General features: G+C 37.8%; 1 protein-coding gene across 1 annotated transcript in view; it reads left to right on the top strand.

Annotated features, from left to right (window-relative positions):
* Positions 1–7586: 7586 nt before the first annotated feature.
* LOC120223926 (liprin-alpha-2-like) overlaps positions 7587–20116 on the top strand; it is a gene marked incomplete at its 3' end in the record, with an annotated part of 359204 nt that continues 346674 nt past the window's right edge. Inside the window, exons 1-3 of the mRNA XM_039222153.1 lie at positions 7587–7666; positions 8402–8508; positions 12728–12978. Of these exons, the coding sequence (XP_039078084.1) occupies positions 12730–12978 (249 nt within the window). The remainder of the gene's footprint in view (positions 7667–8401; positions 8509–12727; positions 12979–20116) is intronic.

Below are 20116 nucleotides of genomic sequence, written 5' to 3'. Positions count from 1 at the left end.
CTTAAGCAGAAGACATATAAGGTCATAATTGAAGTTGCCAATGATGGCCAAATAAATATTTTTGCATGATAACTTTTCATGTATATCTATTGTATCCTGAATATGTACTGGCATTTGTATATTTATTATTAGGAATATTTACATAATATAAATATATAGTTTCCAGGTGTCTCATGAATATCATATATTTCTGGTCTTTCCATCCCTCTGGCCCTATGTTTAACACAAGTATGCTCTTCTTTCTAACTACTTATATTTGACAATTCTCATGAATTCCACTCACGTCTAGCAAACATTTTACTTACCAATTCCTCATCTATTTTTAAAACATTTTTAAATGCTTTGCATACATTTTACAAACTAAAAACTTATTCATCTAATATAATAGAGTATTTTCAATAGCAAATGTGCATTTCACAAAAGTAGTCTAGGGGCGCCTGGGTGGCTTAGTCGGTTAAGCGTCCGACTTTCGCTTGGGTCATGATCTCACGGTTCGTGGGTTCAAGCCCCGCGTCGGGCTCTGTGCTGACTGCCAGCTCAGAGCCTGGAGCCTGTTTCAGTCTGTGACTCCCTCTCTCTCTGACCCTCCCCTGCTCACGCTGTCTCTCTCTCTCTCTCCTAGAAATAAATAAAAAATGTTAAAAAAACAAAAACAAAAACAAAAACAAAAGTAGTCTACTGTGGATGATTGTATTTGCTAAAAATGGCTTTAATAGTACTTTTCTTACCATGTGATTTTGATGCTCCTCCCATTGAGAGGTGACGGTCTATGTTTCTTTCCCTTGAAATCAAATGGGCTTGTGACAGGCATCCAATAAGAAAATATGGCAGAGGTGACACCTTGACATTCAAAGCTAGGTTATAAAAAGTAAAGCAGCTTCTGCCTTGTACACCACTTGCTTTCGACTTCTGCTGTGATATCTGACCTCTTTAGGATGCCATGCTTGAAGAAGCTCAAACTATCCCATTTAGCAATCCACATAGAGAAGCCATAAGACCACAAAAGGAGGGGGTGCGGAAAGAAATAGAGAGTTAGAGATATCTCCCTGGTCAGCCTGAGCTGCATTAGCATTTCTATTCTCCTAGGTGTAGCCACTGTCACGTTACAACCACGTGAGAGGTTCTAAGCCAAAACTATGTAGGCAAGAACTTCTCAAATTCTTGACCCACTGATACAATGATTAATAAGAAAATGACTGTTGTTTTAAGATACTAAGTTTTGGAATAATTTGTTTTAGCCATTAGCACATGCCAGATCACTTGTCATTTCCCTGCCTGGTCTTGATGTCCCTTCCATATCTCATCCCTCCATATTTGTGAGATATGATCATGATTCCACTCCATTCCAGACTGAGAAGACAAAGCCATTTCCTAAAGTCATTATATAACTGTCATTTTGAAGAGAGTTTTGTCTAGCACTTCTTGTTATTAATTTTTTCTTATTAATTTAGGGGCATCTGGGTGTCTCAGTTGGTTAACTATCTAACTCTTGATTTTGGTTCAGTTTATGAGTTTGAGCCCCACATCAGGCTCTGTGCTCCTGGTGTGGAGCCGCTTGGGATTCTTTCTCTCTCTCCCTCTCTCTCTGCTCCCCACCCCCACTCATGCTCTCTCCGTTGCTTTCAAAATAAACTTTTTCAAAAAAGTAAATATTTCTCATTAATTTAATACTGAAGATGCTGTTTTCTAATTGTAGTCTAAGTCATACATTTATGTGCTTCATAACTATATGAATTTTTAACATATATCCAAAATGACTACCTACATAAGTTATTTTCATTGTTGAATTGACTGTCCATGACTGCTTGCATGTCTTTGAATAAGAAAAAGGAATGGTGGTTTATTTCCCAAAGATTTCTCACTGAAAGAATAGCAGTAAATCACTTTGCTCAACTTTATCCAGTTTATTTGTGTTGCCAACTGATTCAAAGAAATATTAGATTGGTATTAGTGATGTTGATAATCAAGGTAGTTAGGTAATCAGAAATAAGTTTGAGTCAAAATCTGAAAGATTTATACTTGACAGGAGAAGTTTAAAAGTGCATATCAGAAGTCAAGCAGTGCGTGCCTAGCTTCATCAGGTGCTTGAGTTGGAATACCCAGGAGTTATTACTAATGAGTTTTAATTTACTCACTTGTAAGATTGGAGTTAGATTAGTGTTCCCAGCATAAAACTCTATAATTCTTATAGAATAATAAGTGAAGCTCCCAGAATTTCAGCAGAGGCAAAAACAAAAACCTTTATTATGGAGCTTTATATCAGAGTAAATCTCTTTAGGTGAAAACAACTGCTGAATGTATTTTGGATGCTTCTTTTCTCTTGATATTTCATCTCATAGTGATCTAAAGAAAAGGCACATGCCAGATTTTTTTTCTTACGAAATGCTATTTTTCCTTTTAAAAGGAGAAAAATATTTCTGAAGTCATCACTATTTTGTTTGTTTCCAGTGCCTTGGTATTGTTCTTAGATTTGATGTCAGATAACACTGAATGATGCAAGAGAAAATTCTCTGGAACTTGCCTTCTCTTATCATACTTTGACTTCAGATAATAACTAACAGTTTTTGCTTTTCTTGAACACAAAGACACTCTTAGTTATGAGCTGAAATCTCGGTGACTATTTGTCAAATTGGTACATTTTACAGTAATCCCATGTAAATGCATAGAGAAAGGCTGATTAATGTAGTCTTTTCACAACAATTTATCTTGTGAGAATTGATGCTTATATATTCATGTGGAGACACAAGAGTTAGCAACAATGTGCTTAGTATAGCTCTCCTATTCTGTAGTTTTGTTTTTTAGGCAAGTAAGAGTAATGTGTATCATTAACGTACCAAGGAACATGAAACCTACATAATAAAAAGTATTTACCATTTGTGATAGAACTGGATATCAATTTTATGACAATTCATTTCAATTAATTGCATTTGATCTATTTTTAATGTGTGCATAACAGAAAACTTAAGCATAACATGTTTTTTATGTACTTTTTCTTTCCATTATCATTTTCACAAACAATATGTGGGAGAAACTGGCTAAGTTTTTACCAAGAGCCTCTTTATTCTTCTTTCAGCCTTAAAGCTCTATAGACTACTTTTCCAGCTTCTCTCTTAAGTGGATATTGCCATGTGGGTTGTTCTCAGCAGTGGAATATGAGAATAGTATGTGTTACTTCTGGACCAAAAATTTCGGAAGCGGGGGTGCTTCTTGCACCCTATCTTTTTCCTTTCACCATGTGGATATAAAACCCGAGGAGATGGCAGAGGCCAGCTAAGAAAGGTGCCCAAATAACTGTGCGAAAGAAAAGTAGACCACTGACCAATTCTTACCTTGGAATATTGAGAGAGTGAAGAATAAGCTTATTTGGGTTTGAATCATTATGTATTTGGTGTTTTGTTGCTTATTCTAAATAATATAATGTCATAGTATTGTGTGGCCTTGCTGTTCAATGAAATAAAATAAAATTCACATTACCACAAAACTATAGGTAGGGAGTATGATGGGAATTACTTCTATTTTCTACCCAAATCTGTCTTCATTTCTAAATTCAACAGTAAGCCTAAGTGCAAACAAATGTCATTTAATTATTTTAACAATGTTAACATAAACTGTTGTGAATATAGGCAAAATATTTTCAGTATGAGTAACTATATATTGAAATGAGGTGATATTGAGATCAACATGTCTATTACAACTAATATTATTTGCTCTCTTTTTGCATCCAAATTATCCTTGCACTCAAAAGACAAATTACTGTCACTTACTAACTCTTTGTTGTTGTCATGGCCCAGGCTTCTTTTGTGCTTTGCTCTCAGTAACTTAATCCTTATAAACATAACCATACTTGACTTATAAAAAACAAGCCCTTTTTATTATTATTACTAAGGGGTAGTTGTATGACACCTTCCACTTAAGAAAATATATAGACAAAAGATCATATATAAAATAAGGTATATAGAGGGAGCATTAGTAAGTGTGACCAGTAACATTGTATACCTCTACGGACTAACTCCTTCCATTGATATAAGGCACTAAGACTAATAAAAGGGTGTTTTTCACTACCTCTCCCTCCCCTTTTTTTAAAAGATTAGTTATTCATTTTGAGAGATAGAGTGAGCTAGGGAGGGACAGAGAAAGAGGGAGAGAGAGAGAGAGAGAGAGAGACCCAAGCAGGCCTCCACTGTCAGCACAGAGCCTGAAGGCCAGGGCTTGAACTCAGGAACCATGAGATCATGACCTGAGCCAAAGTCAAGAGTTGGACTCTTGACTGAGCTACCCAGGTGCCCCTTCACTACTTCTTCCTAAACCTAGTTGACTAGAAGATAAGCATATCTTATCTTAATCATTGATCCTTTGTTATTAAAAAGCAGATGGTAACTTTGGCATATCAATTGGTTTTATATTTGTTTGAGAGACTTTTGTCTTGAATGAATAAGATGAATGTTTATTTGGATCTCTATGTATTTTGTTCCCAGATTTCTTCAGATTTATTTAACCAGTGGTTCTCAAAATGGGATTGTTTTTTTTTTTAATTTTTTAAATGTTTATTTATTTTTGAGACAGAGACAGAGTGCGAACAAGGGAGGGGGAGAGAGTGAGGGAGACACAGAATCCAAAACAGTCTCCAGGCTTTGAGCTGTCAGCACAGAACCCGATGTGGGGCTCAAAGCCACGAACCATGAGATCATGACCTGAACCGAAGTTGGAAGCTTAACTGACTGAACCACCCAGGCACCCCTCAAAGTGAGATTCTTGACCTAACAGTATTCCATTACCCAGGAACTTATTAGAAATGCAAGTTCTCTGACCACACCACAAACTTGCTGAATGTGAAACTCTTGGGATGGAGGTTAGAAATCTGTGTTGTAACAAGCCTTCTGGAGATTCTCTTATGTGCTAAATTTGAGGGCCATTAAATTAGAAGAATTGGTGTAGGAGGTGACTCTTCTTGACTCATGTGAATTGGCAACCCTAATTTCTTCTGTAAAATTGCTATTTATAAATGCCCCTCAGTTTTGATCAAAAATGTTATTTTTTTTTTGTGGTTATATTAGTGATGAGAAAATGAAAATGTATAGCTTCTAAGCTGAGATTGCCCATGAAGACTATCTCTTCTTACTAAAATGTTTTTTACTTATGACTATTTCCTGCCTTCCATTATCAAATTCTTCCTTTTTGTGATAGTAACTACTGGGTATCCTTTAACTGTGTATCAGCCTCAGGTGGGGATTATACTTAGAATTAAAACTTTTATTTGATGTGTGAATGGGAGTCAAGGAAATCAACACTCTTCTTGGAAACGGTAACAACATCTGAATCTGTGCAAGGCAAATGTTGATTACTAAGGAAATTAGAACCACGGTTTAAAAAGGAAGGAATTCTTCTGCAGAGTGACATATGAACTGTCTTTAAGCATATGAAGTTTTCTTAAGTATAAAGGGCATTATATGTCTTCTAGGAAATTCCAGGGAGTGAAAGTTAAAAGAGCACTGGCATCTAATTAATATGCAAAAGTTTTATTAAATTAGGTTTATCTGAAAATGGACTGGACCATCTCATGAGTTAATGAGTTTTCTGTAGTTAAGAGTGATTAAGCCACATCAAATGGTAGGTTGATTGAATGGTCTGGACCCTTGCTAGTCAAAGTGTGATCCTATCTGGGAGTTGTTAGAGGTACAGTATCTCAGGGTTTACCCCATCCTAGCGAATCAGAATCTACAATTTAATACGATCCATTGGTAATCTATATACACCTTATGTTTGAGAAATAATGCTTCAGTAGACATCTAATGAATCATCTCATTATTCTTATGCCTAATTATTTGTAATTTAAATCCAAGTTAGTTAACATATAGTGTAATAATGATTTCAAGAATAGAATTTAGTGATTCATCACTTACATATAACATCCAGTGCTCATTCCAACAAGTGTCCTCCGTAATGTCCCTAACCCATTTAGCCCATCCCCTCACCCAACACCGCACTAGCAACTCTCAATTTGTTCTCTGTATTTAAGAGTCTCTTATGATTTGTCTCCCTCCCTTTTTATATTATTTTTGTTTCCCTTCTCTTATGTTCATCTGTTTTGTATCGTATATTCCACATATGGGTGAAATTATATATTTGTCTTTCTCTGACTAACTTATTTCACTTAGCATAATACAGTCTAGTTTTATCCACATTGTTGCAAATTATAAGATTTCATCCTTTTTGATTGCCAAGTAATATTCCAATTATACACACACAGACACACACACACATACATATATATACATACACACACATATATATACACATACACACACACACACACACACACACACACACCACATCTTCTTTATCCATTCATCAGTTGATGGGCATTTGGGCTCTTTCCATACTTTGGCTATTGTTGATAGTGCTGTTTTAAACGTTGGGGTGCATTGCCCCTTTGAAACAGCACTCCTGTATCCTTTGGACAAATACCTAGTTCTTATACTTAATTATTATAAGATTATGTCTTGGTGCAGAATTTGAATAACAGTCTAGAAGAGGAGGAGGAAATATATGAACTTGACCTCACATTTCTCTGTGGGGTTGCTAACTGAATTAAATGCTATTTCAGAAGAAAAGATTTTGTTTCCTGACATTATGCTTAATTTAAGTGAGATGGTATTTGCAAAGTATTTCTTCAGTTGGCTTCAGACTCTTCATGTTATACAAAAGCAAAACATGTTTAGGGATTTCTTGCCCTACATCCTGAGGATACTTGCATTAACCCCCATATTACATACAGTGTTTAAGCCTTCGCCCTGTTCCCTCCTCCATGCCCTCTTCCCTTCACTAAAACTAGGATAGGCTAATTTCCTACTTGCATAGAGTAGGTACTGTTTTGTGTCCTGCTTCCTCACTATTCCTGGTGGGATGAGTCTGTATGGACGCCAGAAAGAAAGGAGAATAGGTTAAAGAGATGTGTAGGTATGGGGGTGGGGGGGCGGAGACTGGAACCCCTTTTGAGACACCAGACTTTGCTCAAAGCTGAAATTTACTAGGGCAAGGAGTACTTAACATACAATCCTTATCTCCAAAGCAATAAATGGAGAAGAGCTGGAGAGGTAGTGAGAAGGGACAGATGCCACCACGCCCTAGCTTGACTCAGGTCAACCATGACTACCATGCCCTGGTCCTGGGAGCGGGGAGCTGCTTAAAGGAATGACCAGCTCGGAAGGCCAGAGAGCCCGAAGGTGCCCATGCGCCTCGGCCTCCCCACAGCACCGGCCGACACGCGCCTTCCTGTAGCGACCATTGTGCGGGGGAAGCCCGGGCGAGGAAGAGCGCACCCCCTTCCCACACCTGCCCATCCCCAGCCTTGGCTTCTCAGGGGGCCCTGGGACGGACGCCAGCCCCGGCAGCCCGGGAGCGGCTTTGAGGGAGTCGTGTGTATCCGCGAGCGCGTGTGCGTGAGGAGGAGAGCAAAGACGTGATTACTTCAGAATTTATTTAAGGGCCGGTGGAAACCACTGCAGCAGCTTCCAGGGGAAGCCCTTGTTCCAGAGGAAGAGGAGGCGGCGGCTGCCAAGGAGGAGGCGGCGGAGGGGGAGAGGCGGGGGAGGAGGAGCGGCGGCAGCAACAGCACGAGGCAAGTGAGGAGAGAAGGTGCTGTAGCGTCCGCACCGGCTCCCAGCAGGTTGGTTCCCCGGCCGCCCGGTGCCGGCGCCGGGGCTTGCGAGGAGGCTCTGGGAGGAGAACCTGGGTGTGGGGGGCCGACCGCTCGCCTTTCCGGAGGAGAGGCGCCTCTTTTGAGTTCAATGAGACGCCCGAGGGCAGAAATAGTCAGGGGGCCGGGAGACGACCTGTCGTGCTTCCCACATCCCTGGGGAGTCGCTTCCCTCCAGCTTTCCAACTCTCGGCGTTAGCCGTCAACTCCGGAGGGGCTCCGGGTGGGGGACTGGGTGGAGAACTTCTCTTACACACTCTCCTCACGCCTTTCCCCGCAGCTCACGTTTGGAGGGACCCCCCCCTGCGCGCGGCCTGGAAAGGGGAAGGAAGGTGGCTGGGGTGGGGGTGGGGGAGGGGCGCCGCTCGGTTAAGTTTCTGGGAGTCAAACCCAGTCCCCAGCTCCCGGCTCCGCGCCCCGGGTCCTCAGCTGCACGCGGGGAGCCGAGGCTGCTCCGGCAAAGGGGCCGCTACTGCTTTAAGAGCCGCCTCCCCCTCTCCTCCCTTTGACAATGGTCTGAACCGAGCTCTGCTTCCCAAAGCAAAATTTGTAATATGCCATTTTCCGATGGACGCTTCTCCTTTTGGCTGCTGACGGAGCCGCGGGAAGATGCCGGGCTGCTGCCACGCCACCCGGCCGGGGCACGTTCTGGGAGGGCGCCGGGGCACGCGAGTGTGTGAGCCGCCTTTCTCCTCCGGTTGCTAGGGAAATGGTCCGGGAGCGCCGGCTGTGAGCTTCCTCTCGCGTCAAGCCCGAGACTGCGGTTGTCATTGATCAATTGAAGAAGCAGGACCCGAAATTACAGACATTAGGTACCGAAACTGTGTTTGAGTTACAAGGTTTCCCTTCCGCTTTATTTATTTATTTATTTTTACCAGCCCCCCCACCCCCTTCCCCGGCCCCACCCCGCCCCCAGGGAAGATGAGATGCAAATTCCTCCTTGCCAATTACTGTTCCTTACCTTTTGCTTTCCACCCCCATCCTCTCTCTTCTCCTATTTCTCCACCTCCTCCCAACTTAGCTCTCTTGTTGGGCAGGCGATAAAGAATGTTGGTGTGGAAATTATGAAGTCAACTTCAGGGTGGTGGTGGTGGGGGGTGTGGCTGAGAGGTAACTGTCCAGCTGTGTGGCAAGAGCTGGCTCTTGGCCATCTGTAAGAGCACTGGGGTAAAGAAAGTGCAAAATGATTCCATTAGAGGTGGTGATAATATTTCCTGAGGACAAGGGATTTCAAAGAGTTAAATAGGAGGAGGAATATTCATGTAATGTAATCAGACAATGGCTAGGATTTCTCTTACTCCTTGTGGGTTAACTGAGGTGGAGCTGGGTTGGTTCCTAGGACTAAATCTTTGAAGAGGAAACTAACTACCCAGAATAATTGCATCTTTTGCCTCTAGTCGGTTCTAAATCCCAATGATCTGCTTCAATAAAGTGATTCATTGACAGAAAAAAGCCTTTTGTAACATTATCATATCTAAATAGGTACTGCTTGCAAGGCATATATTGCTAAGAAACACATTGGATCTTGAAAGCCCTTGGGTAATGACTCCAGTGGGCATTCAAAACTTTTATTTTGAAGCCTGTGATATCTGGAAGACAGTCAAGGTTACATACTAAGAGTAAGGGAGTTGGTTTTCCTGGTATAAAATTCTTCCAGCTAAATTTAAGCACTGGGACAATTAAACCAACCACTATATTATTTTTTTTCCCTTTCACAACAAAAATAAACAATATCTCTAATTAGGTCTTGAAATCTTCTCTAATTTACTGAACAAGGCATCAACATCTCAAAGAGGATAACATAATTCATAAATTCAATTGGCTTTGGAGAGGGGTGCTGAAAAGGCAAATATCCAAGTGAGCTATTAGGATGTCCTTCCTGGTTTTTCAGGAATTATGTGGTACAATACATTTTTTAAGACTGAAAATGACTTTAAAAGTTAAAAGTGGTATAAGAAGATGTAGTACACTAGAGGATAGACAGCGTCTAGAAGTTACTTCAGATGTTGACCATTGTATAATACGGTGTTTAACTCACAATGAATGTATGAATTTAATACCTAAATGTGAATTTAAAAATAGGTTATATTTTCAGGGTTATACAAATATTTTATCATTTCTATTAGACAGAATCCAAGTTCTAGTGCCAGAAACTAAGCTAGTTCATGAAAGTGCCCTTTAAATTTTGTAGAAAAACTTTATCTTCTAGTTTTGGTGAGAAGACTTCAGATTTACTCATTTTGGTTGTCTGTTGGTGAAGAAAAGGCAGATGAGTTCATCTTATTTTCTAAGTAACTTTTGCATAGTTTAGTTTTTCAAATTGGATTTGAGGAGTTCAGAGTGCTCTACTGGATTAAAACTTTAGTCTTAGAATTAGAAGGCAAAATATTCTGCCTGAAAAGGTGAATGTTGGTCACTTTATACAATGAATAAATACTGGAATTTGTGAATTGCCCTTTAGAATTTTACTGTGTGATCTCAGTTAGGTATTCTATTGAAGCCTTGCAATGGGCTTGTTTTAAAAGAAAATCATGGATTCTTCTCCCTCCCTTACAGAAGAGAATGCCGAGGTTTTGAGAGGTGATGTGACTTGCTCTGATTCCAATGCCTCGGTTATGAAATCAAATCAAGTTGAGTGAATTAATAGACTAAGACCCTAAGTCCCTAAGCTGCTTCTCATGGTAGCATCTCTGGGTTGACTAAATCAGACATAAGCTGTTATACTGATCTAAGAGCCTAAAGTTTGTGAATGTCTAATGTCCCATGATGACACCAAGCCTTTGTTAGTATGAGGTAGTATATCCAGGAGGAAATTGTAGCTGAGGTAATCACTGCAGATATGCTTTTCCTTGGAATTTCAAGTTTTTATAAGTAAATCAGAGTGAAGATGAACTCAGGGTTTTTTTTTTAGGAAGGATATGATGTAAAATATGGATTTAAGAATATTTAAGTAACCCTAAAATGTAATCCGTGCAAGTGTTCTGGCACAAATTGTCACAGTGCTATCATTTCCTCTCCCAGGATTTTGTTTTAACCTTAAATGTCAAAAAGAAACACATTGGCTCCTGGTAATGATTTCTCAGAATGACACAGCTGTTCAATGTGTGGATTTTCATACATGGCATGTGAACTAATTGTTTTTAATATTCAGATGTGATGGAACATTTTTTTCCCAGTTCCTTTTCAATTAATGAAAAGGATATGTATAGCAGTTAGAAAAGAGTCTTCTTTCCATCTTTGTGATAGTACAATAAAATTCAAATTGAGAAAAATGCAAATAAAATATTATATTTTCATCTATTAAGTGGTTAGCCATAGTAACCATGTATGAACGTGTGTGTGCACACATATGTGTGCACTCACATATGCATTTAAATACATCTTATGTGTCTATTCTTTTACGTATTTTAAGATGGATAAGAAACTGAACAAGTCCACTTTTTTGCCTCCAGATAGCTCAGTGTTTTGAGTGGTGAGCAACAATTCAAACTATTATCTTGAATTATCCTAAAATTCATCCTCCCCCGAATTTTTTTATATAGAATATCAGTCACAGGATACTTTTCTTTTATCTTTTAAAAAGTTTCTCCTAGTTTTCAGTGAGCCCTGACCAAATCATTCAGGTAATTGAATTTGTCTCCTCAGTAACCCAATTTATATGAAGAATTGCATAAAAGTAATTAAGTATTGAGCTGTCAGGTCTTGACATTTTATTTGACTATATCACCAGAAATTTTTTCCCCAAGGACAGGAATATATAGGCAGAAAAGTGAATTGACCTTGCATTATAAAACCAAAGAATGCTCCAGGATCAACAGCCAAACCAGCATGTCTCCACATCAGTCTTCTGCAAAATCAAGCCCTCTAATTAATAGCTCCTGGCCTTAGTACAGCAACTGAAATCGAGATGGGTTTGATTCTTTTTTAAACATAAGATAGAAGGTAAAAGAGAAAATGAGATAATCTCTAATTTTTATAATGCTATATAGATCAGTGTACCTAAAAGTCTGTTGTCTATTTTAAATCAATTAATAAATGATTTAAAAATATTCTGAACAGTTCATTTATTTCATGACTGGAAGCTTGTGATTAACAGCTGAGATGTGAAGTTACTCCGTTAGCTAATGTAATTTATCGTGTCTGTTTTGCGGAATATTTGAAAGAGTGTTAGTTTGTATTGTTTGGACGGAAAACACACAATGCAGTTCACACGAGACAAAGGAATACTAAGTGTAATTAGTAGAATAATGACCTAAACACACTGATGCACCTCAGTCTATTTCATAAAGCTTCTATCTAATTTAGTTAATATCACTTTATCTACTTTATGTAAAGTGCCTTAACAATTTAGGCAGAGAGCACATAAAGGTGATAAAATGGGAGTTGTAAAGTCAAGAAACTATAAACTAGTTGGTATGCAAAAAAAAAAATCTGTTGGTAAAATTAAAAAGTCAAAACCGATTATTATATAAAATGAATACTCATAGATTTTCATAAATGAAAATTCATAGATTTCCTAAAGGAAAGAGTGAACATTAATTCATTCAATTATTTAAGCCATTCAAAAGTCATTGACTTCCTACCCATTAAGAGCCAGACACTGTGCTTGCTTTTAACAATATAACAAATAACGGTAACATGGAGCTGTTAGCTACAAGAGATTTGTAAGCTTACAGGGGAAGAAAGGTGATCACTTAGTAACTTGAATAACATATTACTATAAATTGAACTGGCGGAATAAATCATGAAAACAAAAAACCCAAATCTTTGAGAAGTAGGTGAAGCCAAGTTGTATCCTGTAGGTAGAAGTTTATAGATTACCAATAAAAGAGAAAGGATGTAGATTGGCCGAAGTCAATGAGTCCTATTTCATTGAGGTCAAAATATTTAGTTGGAGTTGGGGCAGTGGGTAGGAGAAGAAAGAGACAATCAGACTAATGAGTTGCAGAGTTTGGTGAGTTGAGGGTTAAGTGGCATTATTGCAAGTAGTTTCCTAGTACTAAGACTTCCCTCCCCTTTCCTTCCTTTAAGCAATGATGTGTGAAGTGATGCCCACGATTAATGAGGACACCCCAATGAGCCAAAGGGGGTCCCAAAGCAGTGGCTCAGACTCAGACTCCCATTTTGAGCAGCTGATGGTGAATATGCTAGATGAAAGGGACCGTCTTCTTGACACCCTTCGGGAGACCCAAGAAAGCCTCTCACTTGCCCAGCAAAGACTACAGGATGTCATCTATGACAGAGATTCGCTCCAGAGACAGCTCAATTCAGCCCTGCCACAGGTATGCTTCCGGGTAATATTTGTCTTTCCTATTGCAATAACAAATGTGCCAAGACTTTGCTTTATTTCTATTCTTAGAATAGTCTTTTTGCTTAAAATGTATGATGTGTATGTATGGTGAGAAAAGTTTAAAAATAGATTATTACTTGTTCACATAAAATCTTATCTTAAATCTGTGGTACTTTGGTGATGGTGGGTGTGAAGCCTGAGTTCCTATCAGGTCTTTGTTTTGAAAATTTTATCTGTATGTTTTGGTGGGTGTAGAAAAATCACCTGTTGATCAGCTAGCTTTCAATCACCCAAATATGGGAATAGTTAGTTTTCTCTTTCTTGCTCTTTAAACAGTATTATGACATTTGGAAATACATAGTTTCCATTTTTCAGATGTGTGATCTTTGGAAATGATTGTAGTTTGGAAGTCTACTCTCTAATTATATTTTATTTGTCTCTCTTTAAAAATGCCTAGCACCTCCTCAAAAATTCTCGGAATTTTCTATGTATTATCCTCTCTTCTCCAAAAACATTCAACCAGTTTCTTTAAAATATGTTTTGGAAATTAGAGAAAAGGGAAACATTTAGCCTTACTCTAACAAACTAAAACTGTTAGAGTAGATATTTTTCAATATGTTTGTAAAGCATCTTATTTTATAGAAAAAGATATCATTTTAAGAATTTCAAGCTTTTTTACATACAAAGCTATTACTGAGGCTCAGTTTTCTTATTTAAAAATAGAATAATTGTGTTTGTTATAGTATGAGAAAGATTATAGAATATAAATGAGATTTTTAACAATCAACCCCAATACACTATATTTTTCTCTTACATACAAATTTTATTGGCCCTCCACTTTAAGGACACTACAGAAATGTTGAAGAGTTGACCTCCCTCCATGAAGTTATGCCTTGTAGCAAATATCTTTTCATAAATATTGAAAATTATATATTAAAGTTGATAAACTTCTAAACCCAGATGTACTATTAACTTGAAGTGTATGATTAAGATATTAAAGACTCTCAGAATGGAAAGGATAACTGAGAACCCTTTATCACATCTCCATTAGGTAATCTCATAACCCTATATGAAGAACTCTTGTTGTAGTCCTTTTCATATTTATATGTCTGTATAAAAGATATAGTTCCAAGGTCTTTTATAAATACTCTGACACTTTTTTTCCGATGTTGATTTACATTTCACTATTCTACATATTTGAATAATGCTAGCAGTTCACAAGTCCTTAGCAATCAGTGATGGTCCTATGATATTTTTAAAGCAAATTTTAAATAATCTAATCTGTACCTTAAGGGCTGTGGGTATCTTGCAAGCAATAGAGGAATATTCTTCTTTAACTGGTATCTTTGAATCTTTTTGACTTTTTTGTAAGCGATGTATCTGCACTATTTTGTGGCATTGCGTTGGATATTTAGCTGGAAGGAGAAAATTACTACTATAAATGTGCATTTTGAGGCAGAAATAAAGCATGTAAAATTGAAAGCTACTACAATAACATAAAAATGAAAATCATTTTAACAAACATGGGATAGAAGTCAAAGCAGAGTTAAACTTTATGACGTACTATTTTTCGTACAATACTTTTAGGTGTTGGTGATTTGATGCTTGACTTTAATCACTTTTGCTCAGAACATTCCTTTATGAACAAATGTAGCAATAATTTTAACAATCCTAACCATATAAAGTATTTTGCAGGCATAGTGTCTAGTCTTTCCTCATGTGATTGGGTATAACTCTGTTTAAACAGTACTAATAGTTGCACATCACCAAGCCTGATGTTTCTCAGCTTCACTCTCCATTTTCATCCTTTCTTATGCACAGATGCGTTAAATGTTCCACAGAACCTCAGATTCAACATGGCCCAAACTCAGTCATCCTCTGCCTCCCATTCCCCCACCTGACTCTTGGTGCTCTACCGCCTCACCCAGATTCCTGGTAGTCCTAAATTCAATCATCTTTTAGCCATATTGGTTTTAATCTTCTAAATAATTCTCAAATCTCTTTATTTTTTTCTTTTTGCACCTGGTCCCAGGCTTCTTTGTTTTTCTATCTCCTAATATTTCCACTTTAGCAAATGTGTCATGCCATGTGTTTGAATGATACTGCACTGCTTGCAGTATCTCCACAAGCTTCATGCTTTTCCATCCTCTCCTTCGTACATATTCGCCTCTATGCCCATAATGTTCTTCCTCAGTGTCTTTGCTTCACTTCTTACCAAGACTTTATCTCTTCCAGGAAGCCTTCTCTGAACCCCCAGGTACATTTCCTCTGTGTTTCTTAGCCTTATTATTTTCCATATTATCATTAAATTATCTGTTTATATGCCTGTTTCCCAACCTGGACTATATGCTCCTTGAGAACGAGAGCATATCTTAATCATCTTACTCTCTGAACCAGTGGAGTACCAGGTCTGGAGGGAGGGCTTTTAAATTAAAATCGGAACTAAATTCATATTCATTTGCGTGGAGAAATAGCAATAAACTTGATACAGGAAGATCTAGTTTGTGTTGTGACTCTTTCGTACATCGTCAACTTGAGTCTGGACTTCAGATTTCCAGGCTATAAAGATCATTTAATACTAATTCACAGGGTGGTCTGTGATGATTAAAGAAAATAATATAAGTAAAAACTAATTAATTTGCAATGTATTCAATATAAAAAGCCTTGCATTTGTTTTGTCTAGAATGCTAAAGTATAAATTAATTTCTGTATATTTATGGAGTATTAAAATAATTTACTAGGAATATTGATCAAATAGTTTAAACATTTTTGAGAACAGGACAGATATTTGTCAACTACTAATATGCTTATTAAGACTATTTGAATAAATGTCTATATATGTTTTATACATTAAAATATATTAGTACTTCATTTAGCATATATTGAGGATCTTCTGTGTATTATTAACTAGTTACATATATTTTCAAAGGGGATAAGGGAGAAAAGGAACATATTTGGCTCTCAGAGAACTTAGGAAATAGAGTTGCTTTAAAAACAATACATAAATGGGGCACATGTGTGGCTCAGTTGGTTAAACATCCAACTTCAGCTCAGGTCATGGTCTCACAGTTTGTGAGTTCAACCCCCCCCCCCCCATGTCAGGTTCTGTCCTGACAGCTCAAAGCCTGGAGCCTGCTTCAGATTCTGTTTCTCCCTCTCTCTCTGCTCCTCCCCTGCTCATATTCTGTCTCTGTCTCAAAAAATAAATAAATAAATAAATAAATAAATAAATAAATAAATAAATAAATAAATAAATGGACCCAAGTTAATACAGTGCCAAAAGTTTGTACAAGTACTGAAAAAAATCTGAGCTATAATATAGACATATGATTAAATACAGAAACTTCATGTGTAAAGTGATATTCAAGAGGTCTTTTAAAGGCAGTCTTGCAATAATTCAAAGATACTCTGTGTGGAGTGGTAGAGTTGTGCATAGGATACTCTCAAAGACTTTTAGGGGGTTAAAGTTCAGCCTATGCGCCTATGCTCTTCTTTTAGGCTAGGCTTGAGGTCCTTAATTTGCACAAAGGAGACAGATGAGCTAGCAGCATGCCTGTGTTTTTTGTTTATTTTTTTAAGAAGACTAAATAGGAATCTAAGGAGAATAACTGAAAGATTTGTTTGTCAAAGGGTTGTAGGGTAGGAATGAAATTTTATATGATGGCAATGAAGGAATATGACCTGTTCATTTACATGGTGACAGCTAACAACAGGAGTTTGTACACAGGATCATCAGTAAAATTTTGAGTGAACTGGTGACATGATGAGGTAATAATGAAGGAATATTACTCTGCCATTTTGATTTATGATGTATTACATAATATAAGCATCAGGTATCTCCTGCTGTGTAGAAAGACAAATACCACATGATTTTGCTCATATGTGGAACTTAAGAAACAAAACAAATGATGAAAAGGGAAAAAAGAGAGAGGAAAACCAAGAAACAGACTCTTAACTATAGAGAACAAACTAATAGTTACTAGAAGGGAGATAGGTGGGGGGATGGGGGAAATGGGTGATGGGGATTAAGGAGTACACTTGTGATGAGCACTGGATGTTGTATGGAAAAGTGTTGAATCGCTACATTTTACACCTAAAACTAATGTAACTGCATGTTAACTAACTGGAATGTTAATAAAAACATTTAAACAATAAATGAAATTATGCTATGTAATGAACGACACGAAACCTCAGTGTAAAACCTCATGTAAAATTTTGAGTTTATGGAATTCAGCTGATCTTGACTTAGATCGGTTGATCTCGGCTGGGCTCATTTATGCCATTGGTTAGCTGAAGGTTGGCTCAGTTAGGTGTACATTAACTGGCTATTGTTTGAATTAGGATGACTTTGGCTGGACCAACTGGGGCCACTCATCTCTATGCACATGTGTAATCCTGCAGTAGGCTAGCCCTGGCAGGTTCTCATGAGGAGTAAGGGCAAAGCAGAAACAAGCAAGTGGTTTTTAAGCATCTGGTTGAGTCTTATTTTGGCAATATTTCATGGCCAAGCCAGGAGACAGAATGGAATGCAATACAAAATTGCATGGCAAAACTACAGGAAGGAATGAAGCATAAGGACCACCGTTGTAACTGATCTATCACAAATAAAAGCTAAAAGTGTCATTTGGGCCATTATTATGTTAGGGGAGCTTATTGTGATAATGTAATAATTCTGGTGAGTTGTGGTAATTTGAAATGGGATTGTGAACCTTGAATCTAAGAAAGACAATAGAAATGGAAAGAATATTGAGGAGAAAGGATGGACAAGGACTGGTAATGAACTGAATGGCAAAGGCTTTGAAGTTGAGTCAGAAGATCTGAATTTGAATTGGAGTTCTTCCACTTATTAGCTGAGGGACCATTGGTAAGTAACTTGACTTCTCTGAAACTCTATTTCCTTAATTCAAAGGAGGGATGATATCTTTCCTTGGGAGTGGTTGAAAGGAGGTATGTGTATGTTCTTCAGAAACCCTGAACATTTAAAAATGTCAGGAGAGGGGCAACTGGTTGGCTCAGTTGAGTGTTCGACTTTGGCTCAGGTCATGGTCTCGCAGTTCGGGGGTTCGAGCCCCACGTCAGGCTCTGTGCTGACAGCTAGCTCAGAGCCTGGAGCCTGTCTTCAGGTTCTGTGTCTCCCTCTCTCTCTGACCCTCCCCTGCTCACGATGTCTCTCTCTCTCTCTCTCTCTGTCTCTCTCTCTCTCAGAAATAAAACATTAAAAAAATATCAGGAGGCATTTTTCGTAAATTGGTGTGTGCTAGTAGTTTACTTTGAAGAGGAATTAAGTTAAAAGAAGCTACTTGTGGAGAGCAGGAATATGTTTATATTTTGACATTTTAAAATGCAAAATATTTAAGTGACACTACAGAGAGTCACATGTTTTCTGGAGGCATACTACCTCCTAGGTATCTTTATGGGTTGCAACTTACTAGCTCAGTGACTTTGGGCAAAGCAGATAATTCAAATAATGATAAAACCTGCCTCATAGGATCATTATGAGGAATAAATGACCTGGAACTTGTCAAATGATCGATTCAACGCCTCACAGATAGTACATGCTCAATAAATGTTAAATGCAGCTATTTATGCTATTATTATTACTATAGATATTATCATTATTATCCTTAGCCAACCTTAACTGCACAATTTTGCTGGGTAATAATGAACACTAGCACCAATTAAAAGCACTAAAAGTCCTTATTCTCTGCAGTCTTTATCAAATGTTGGAAGTCCTTTGATTTATCTGTTTTTTACAAAAAAACTCTTAACTACACTCTTCTAAATGGTTTCCCCAAATTTTCCACTTCCTCGATGGCCACTTTCACATGTCCCTTGATCGAGTCAAACAACACCGCTTCTTATTGTACTAAGAAGATAACATCTGGATTGAACTCTTCCCTTTTCAATGAAACCTAATGCCACTGCACTAAGCGTTTTATCCCGTGCTCTGTTAAAGATGCTGCATCTTTTGCTACCTCTTATTATAGTTATTCTATTTTCTTAATGTGCTTTTCTTTCCTCCAGTTAGTTATTTTTCCCCTGGCCAAATGAAATGGTGTTCACAAGCAGCCTTTGTTTCTTATGATTTAGATCTCTTTATTTATGTCTTTTTTTAAACCTTTATATTCAGACTTCTATCATCACCATTTTCTTAGAAATACACTCCTGCATGCATGCCACCAATGGATATATATTTTGCAAATATAGTGATCCTCTTTCATCTTCCTGCTCCTTGGCATCTCTGTTCCAAGCAATGCTATTAATTATTTCATCATTTTATTCCCATGTCCTTAATTCTTTCCTTTTCTAGATTACTGGTTATATTGTCCTCTATTACTGATTCTTTTTCCACATATTCCCATACACTTATTTATTCCCATACTCATCTTCATTTACTTATGTTCTCTAATCTTAAGATTACCCTTTTTGTTTAAGGTTAGTACCTCCATCTAAATCTTTGATGTCCCCTTCTCATGTCCTTTTGATCATTTTTTTCTGTTTTTATTATCTTCAATCTTTCTTGCTCTATCAGTTGGCTATTTTTGGTAACATATTCAAATGTATTTCTTAAAAGTAAAAGTACAATACCAACAAAAGAGTCGCTTAATGCTGTGTCTCTGCTTAGCCACCAATCTATCTTTTCTTTTCCTGTAAGTTTATTCCCCAACTTGCCTGATCTCACTGTCTCGATTTCTTCATTTTCTATTCACCTTTGAGTAACTGAAGTCTGGCTTTCCCTCAGACTCTGTGTTCAAAATGATGTAATCAATAGCCAAGTGCTGGATGCAGTAAGTCTGTTTTATTAAAATTCACTGCAGAATTTGACACTGTGATTGCTCCCTTCTCAAAGAGCAAAACAAAACAAACTAAAAAGTCAAACACCTTATGCCCTTAACTTATATGACACCACATTGTCTTGGTTTTTAAACAGTTTTTGACATTTTCCTCCCCATTTTTTTCTGGGAGCAACTCTTTGTCTATCCACTCCTTAAATGTTAAATAATAAAGATATTATGGGGGCACCTGTGTGGCTTAGTCAATTAAGTGTCCAACTCTTGGTTTCAGCTCAGGTCATGAGCTCACAGTTTGAGTTCAAGCCCCACATAGGGCTCTGTGCTGCCTGAGATTCT

This window comes from Hyaena hyaena, unplaced genomic scaffold (genome assembly GCF_003009895.1).
Source record: "Hyaena hyaena isolate Hyena2069 unplaced genomic scaffold, ASM300989v1 scaffold_1079, whole genome shotgun sequence".
Lineage (NCBI taxonomy): Eukaryota > Metazoa > Chordata > Mammalia > Carnivora > Hyaenidae > Hyaena > Hyaena hyaena.
This window is presented reverse-complemented; position numbering and strand designations above follow the sequence as displayed.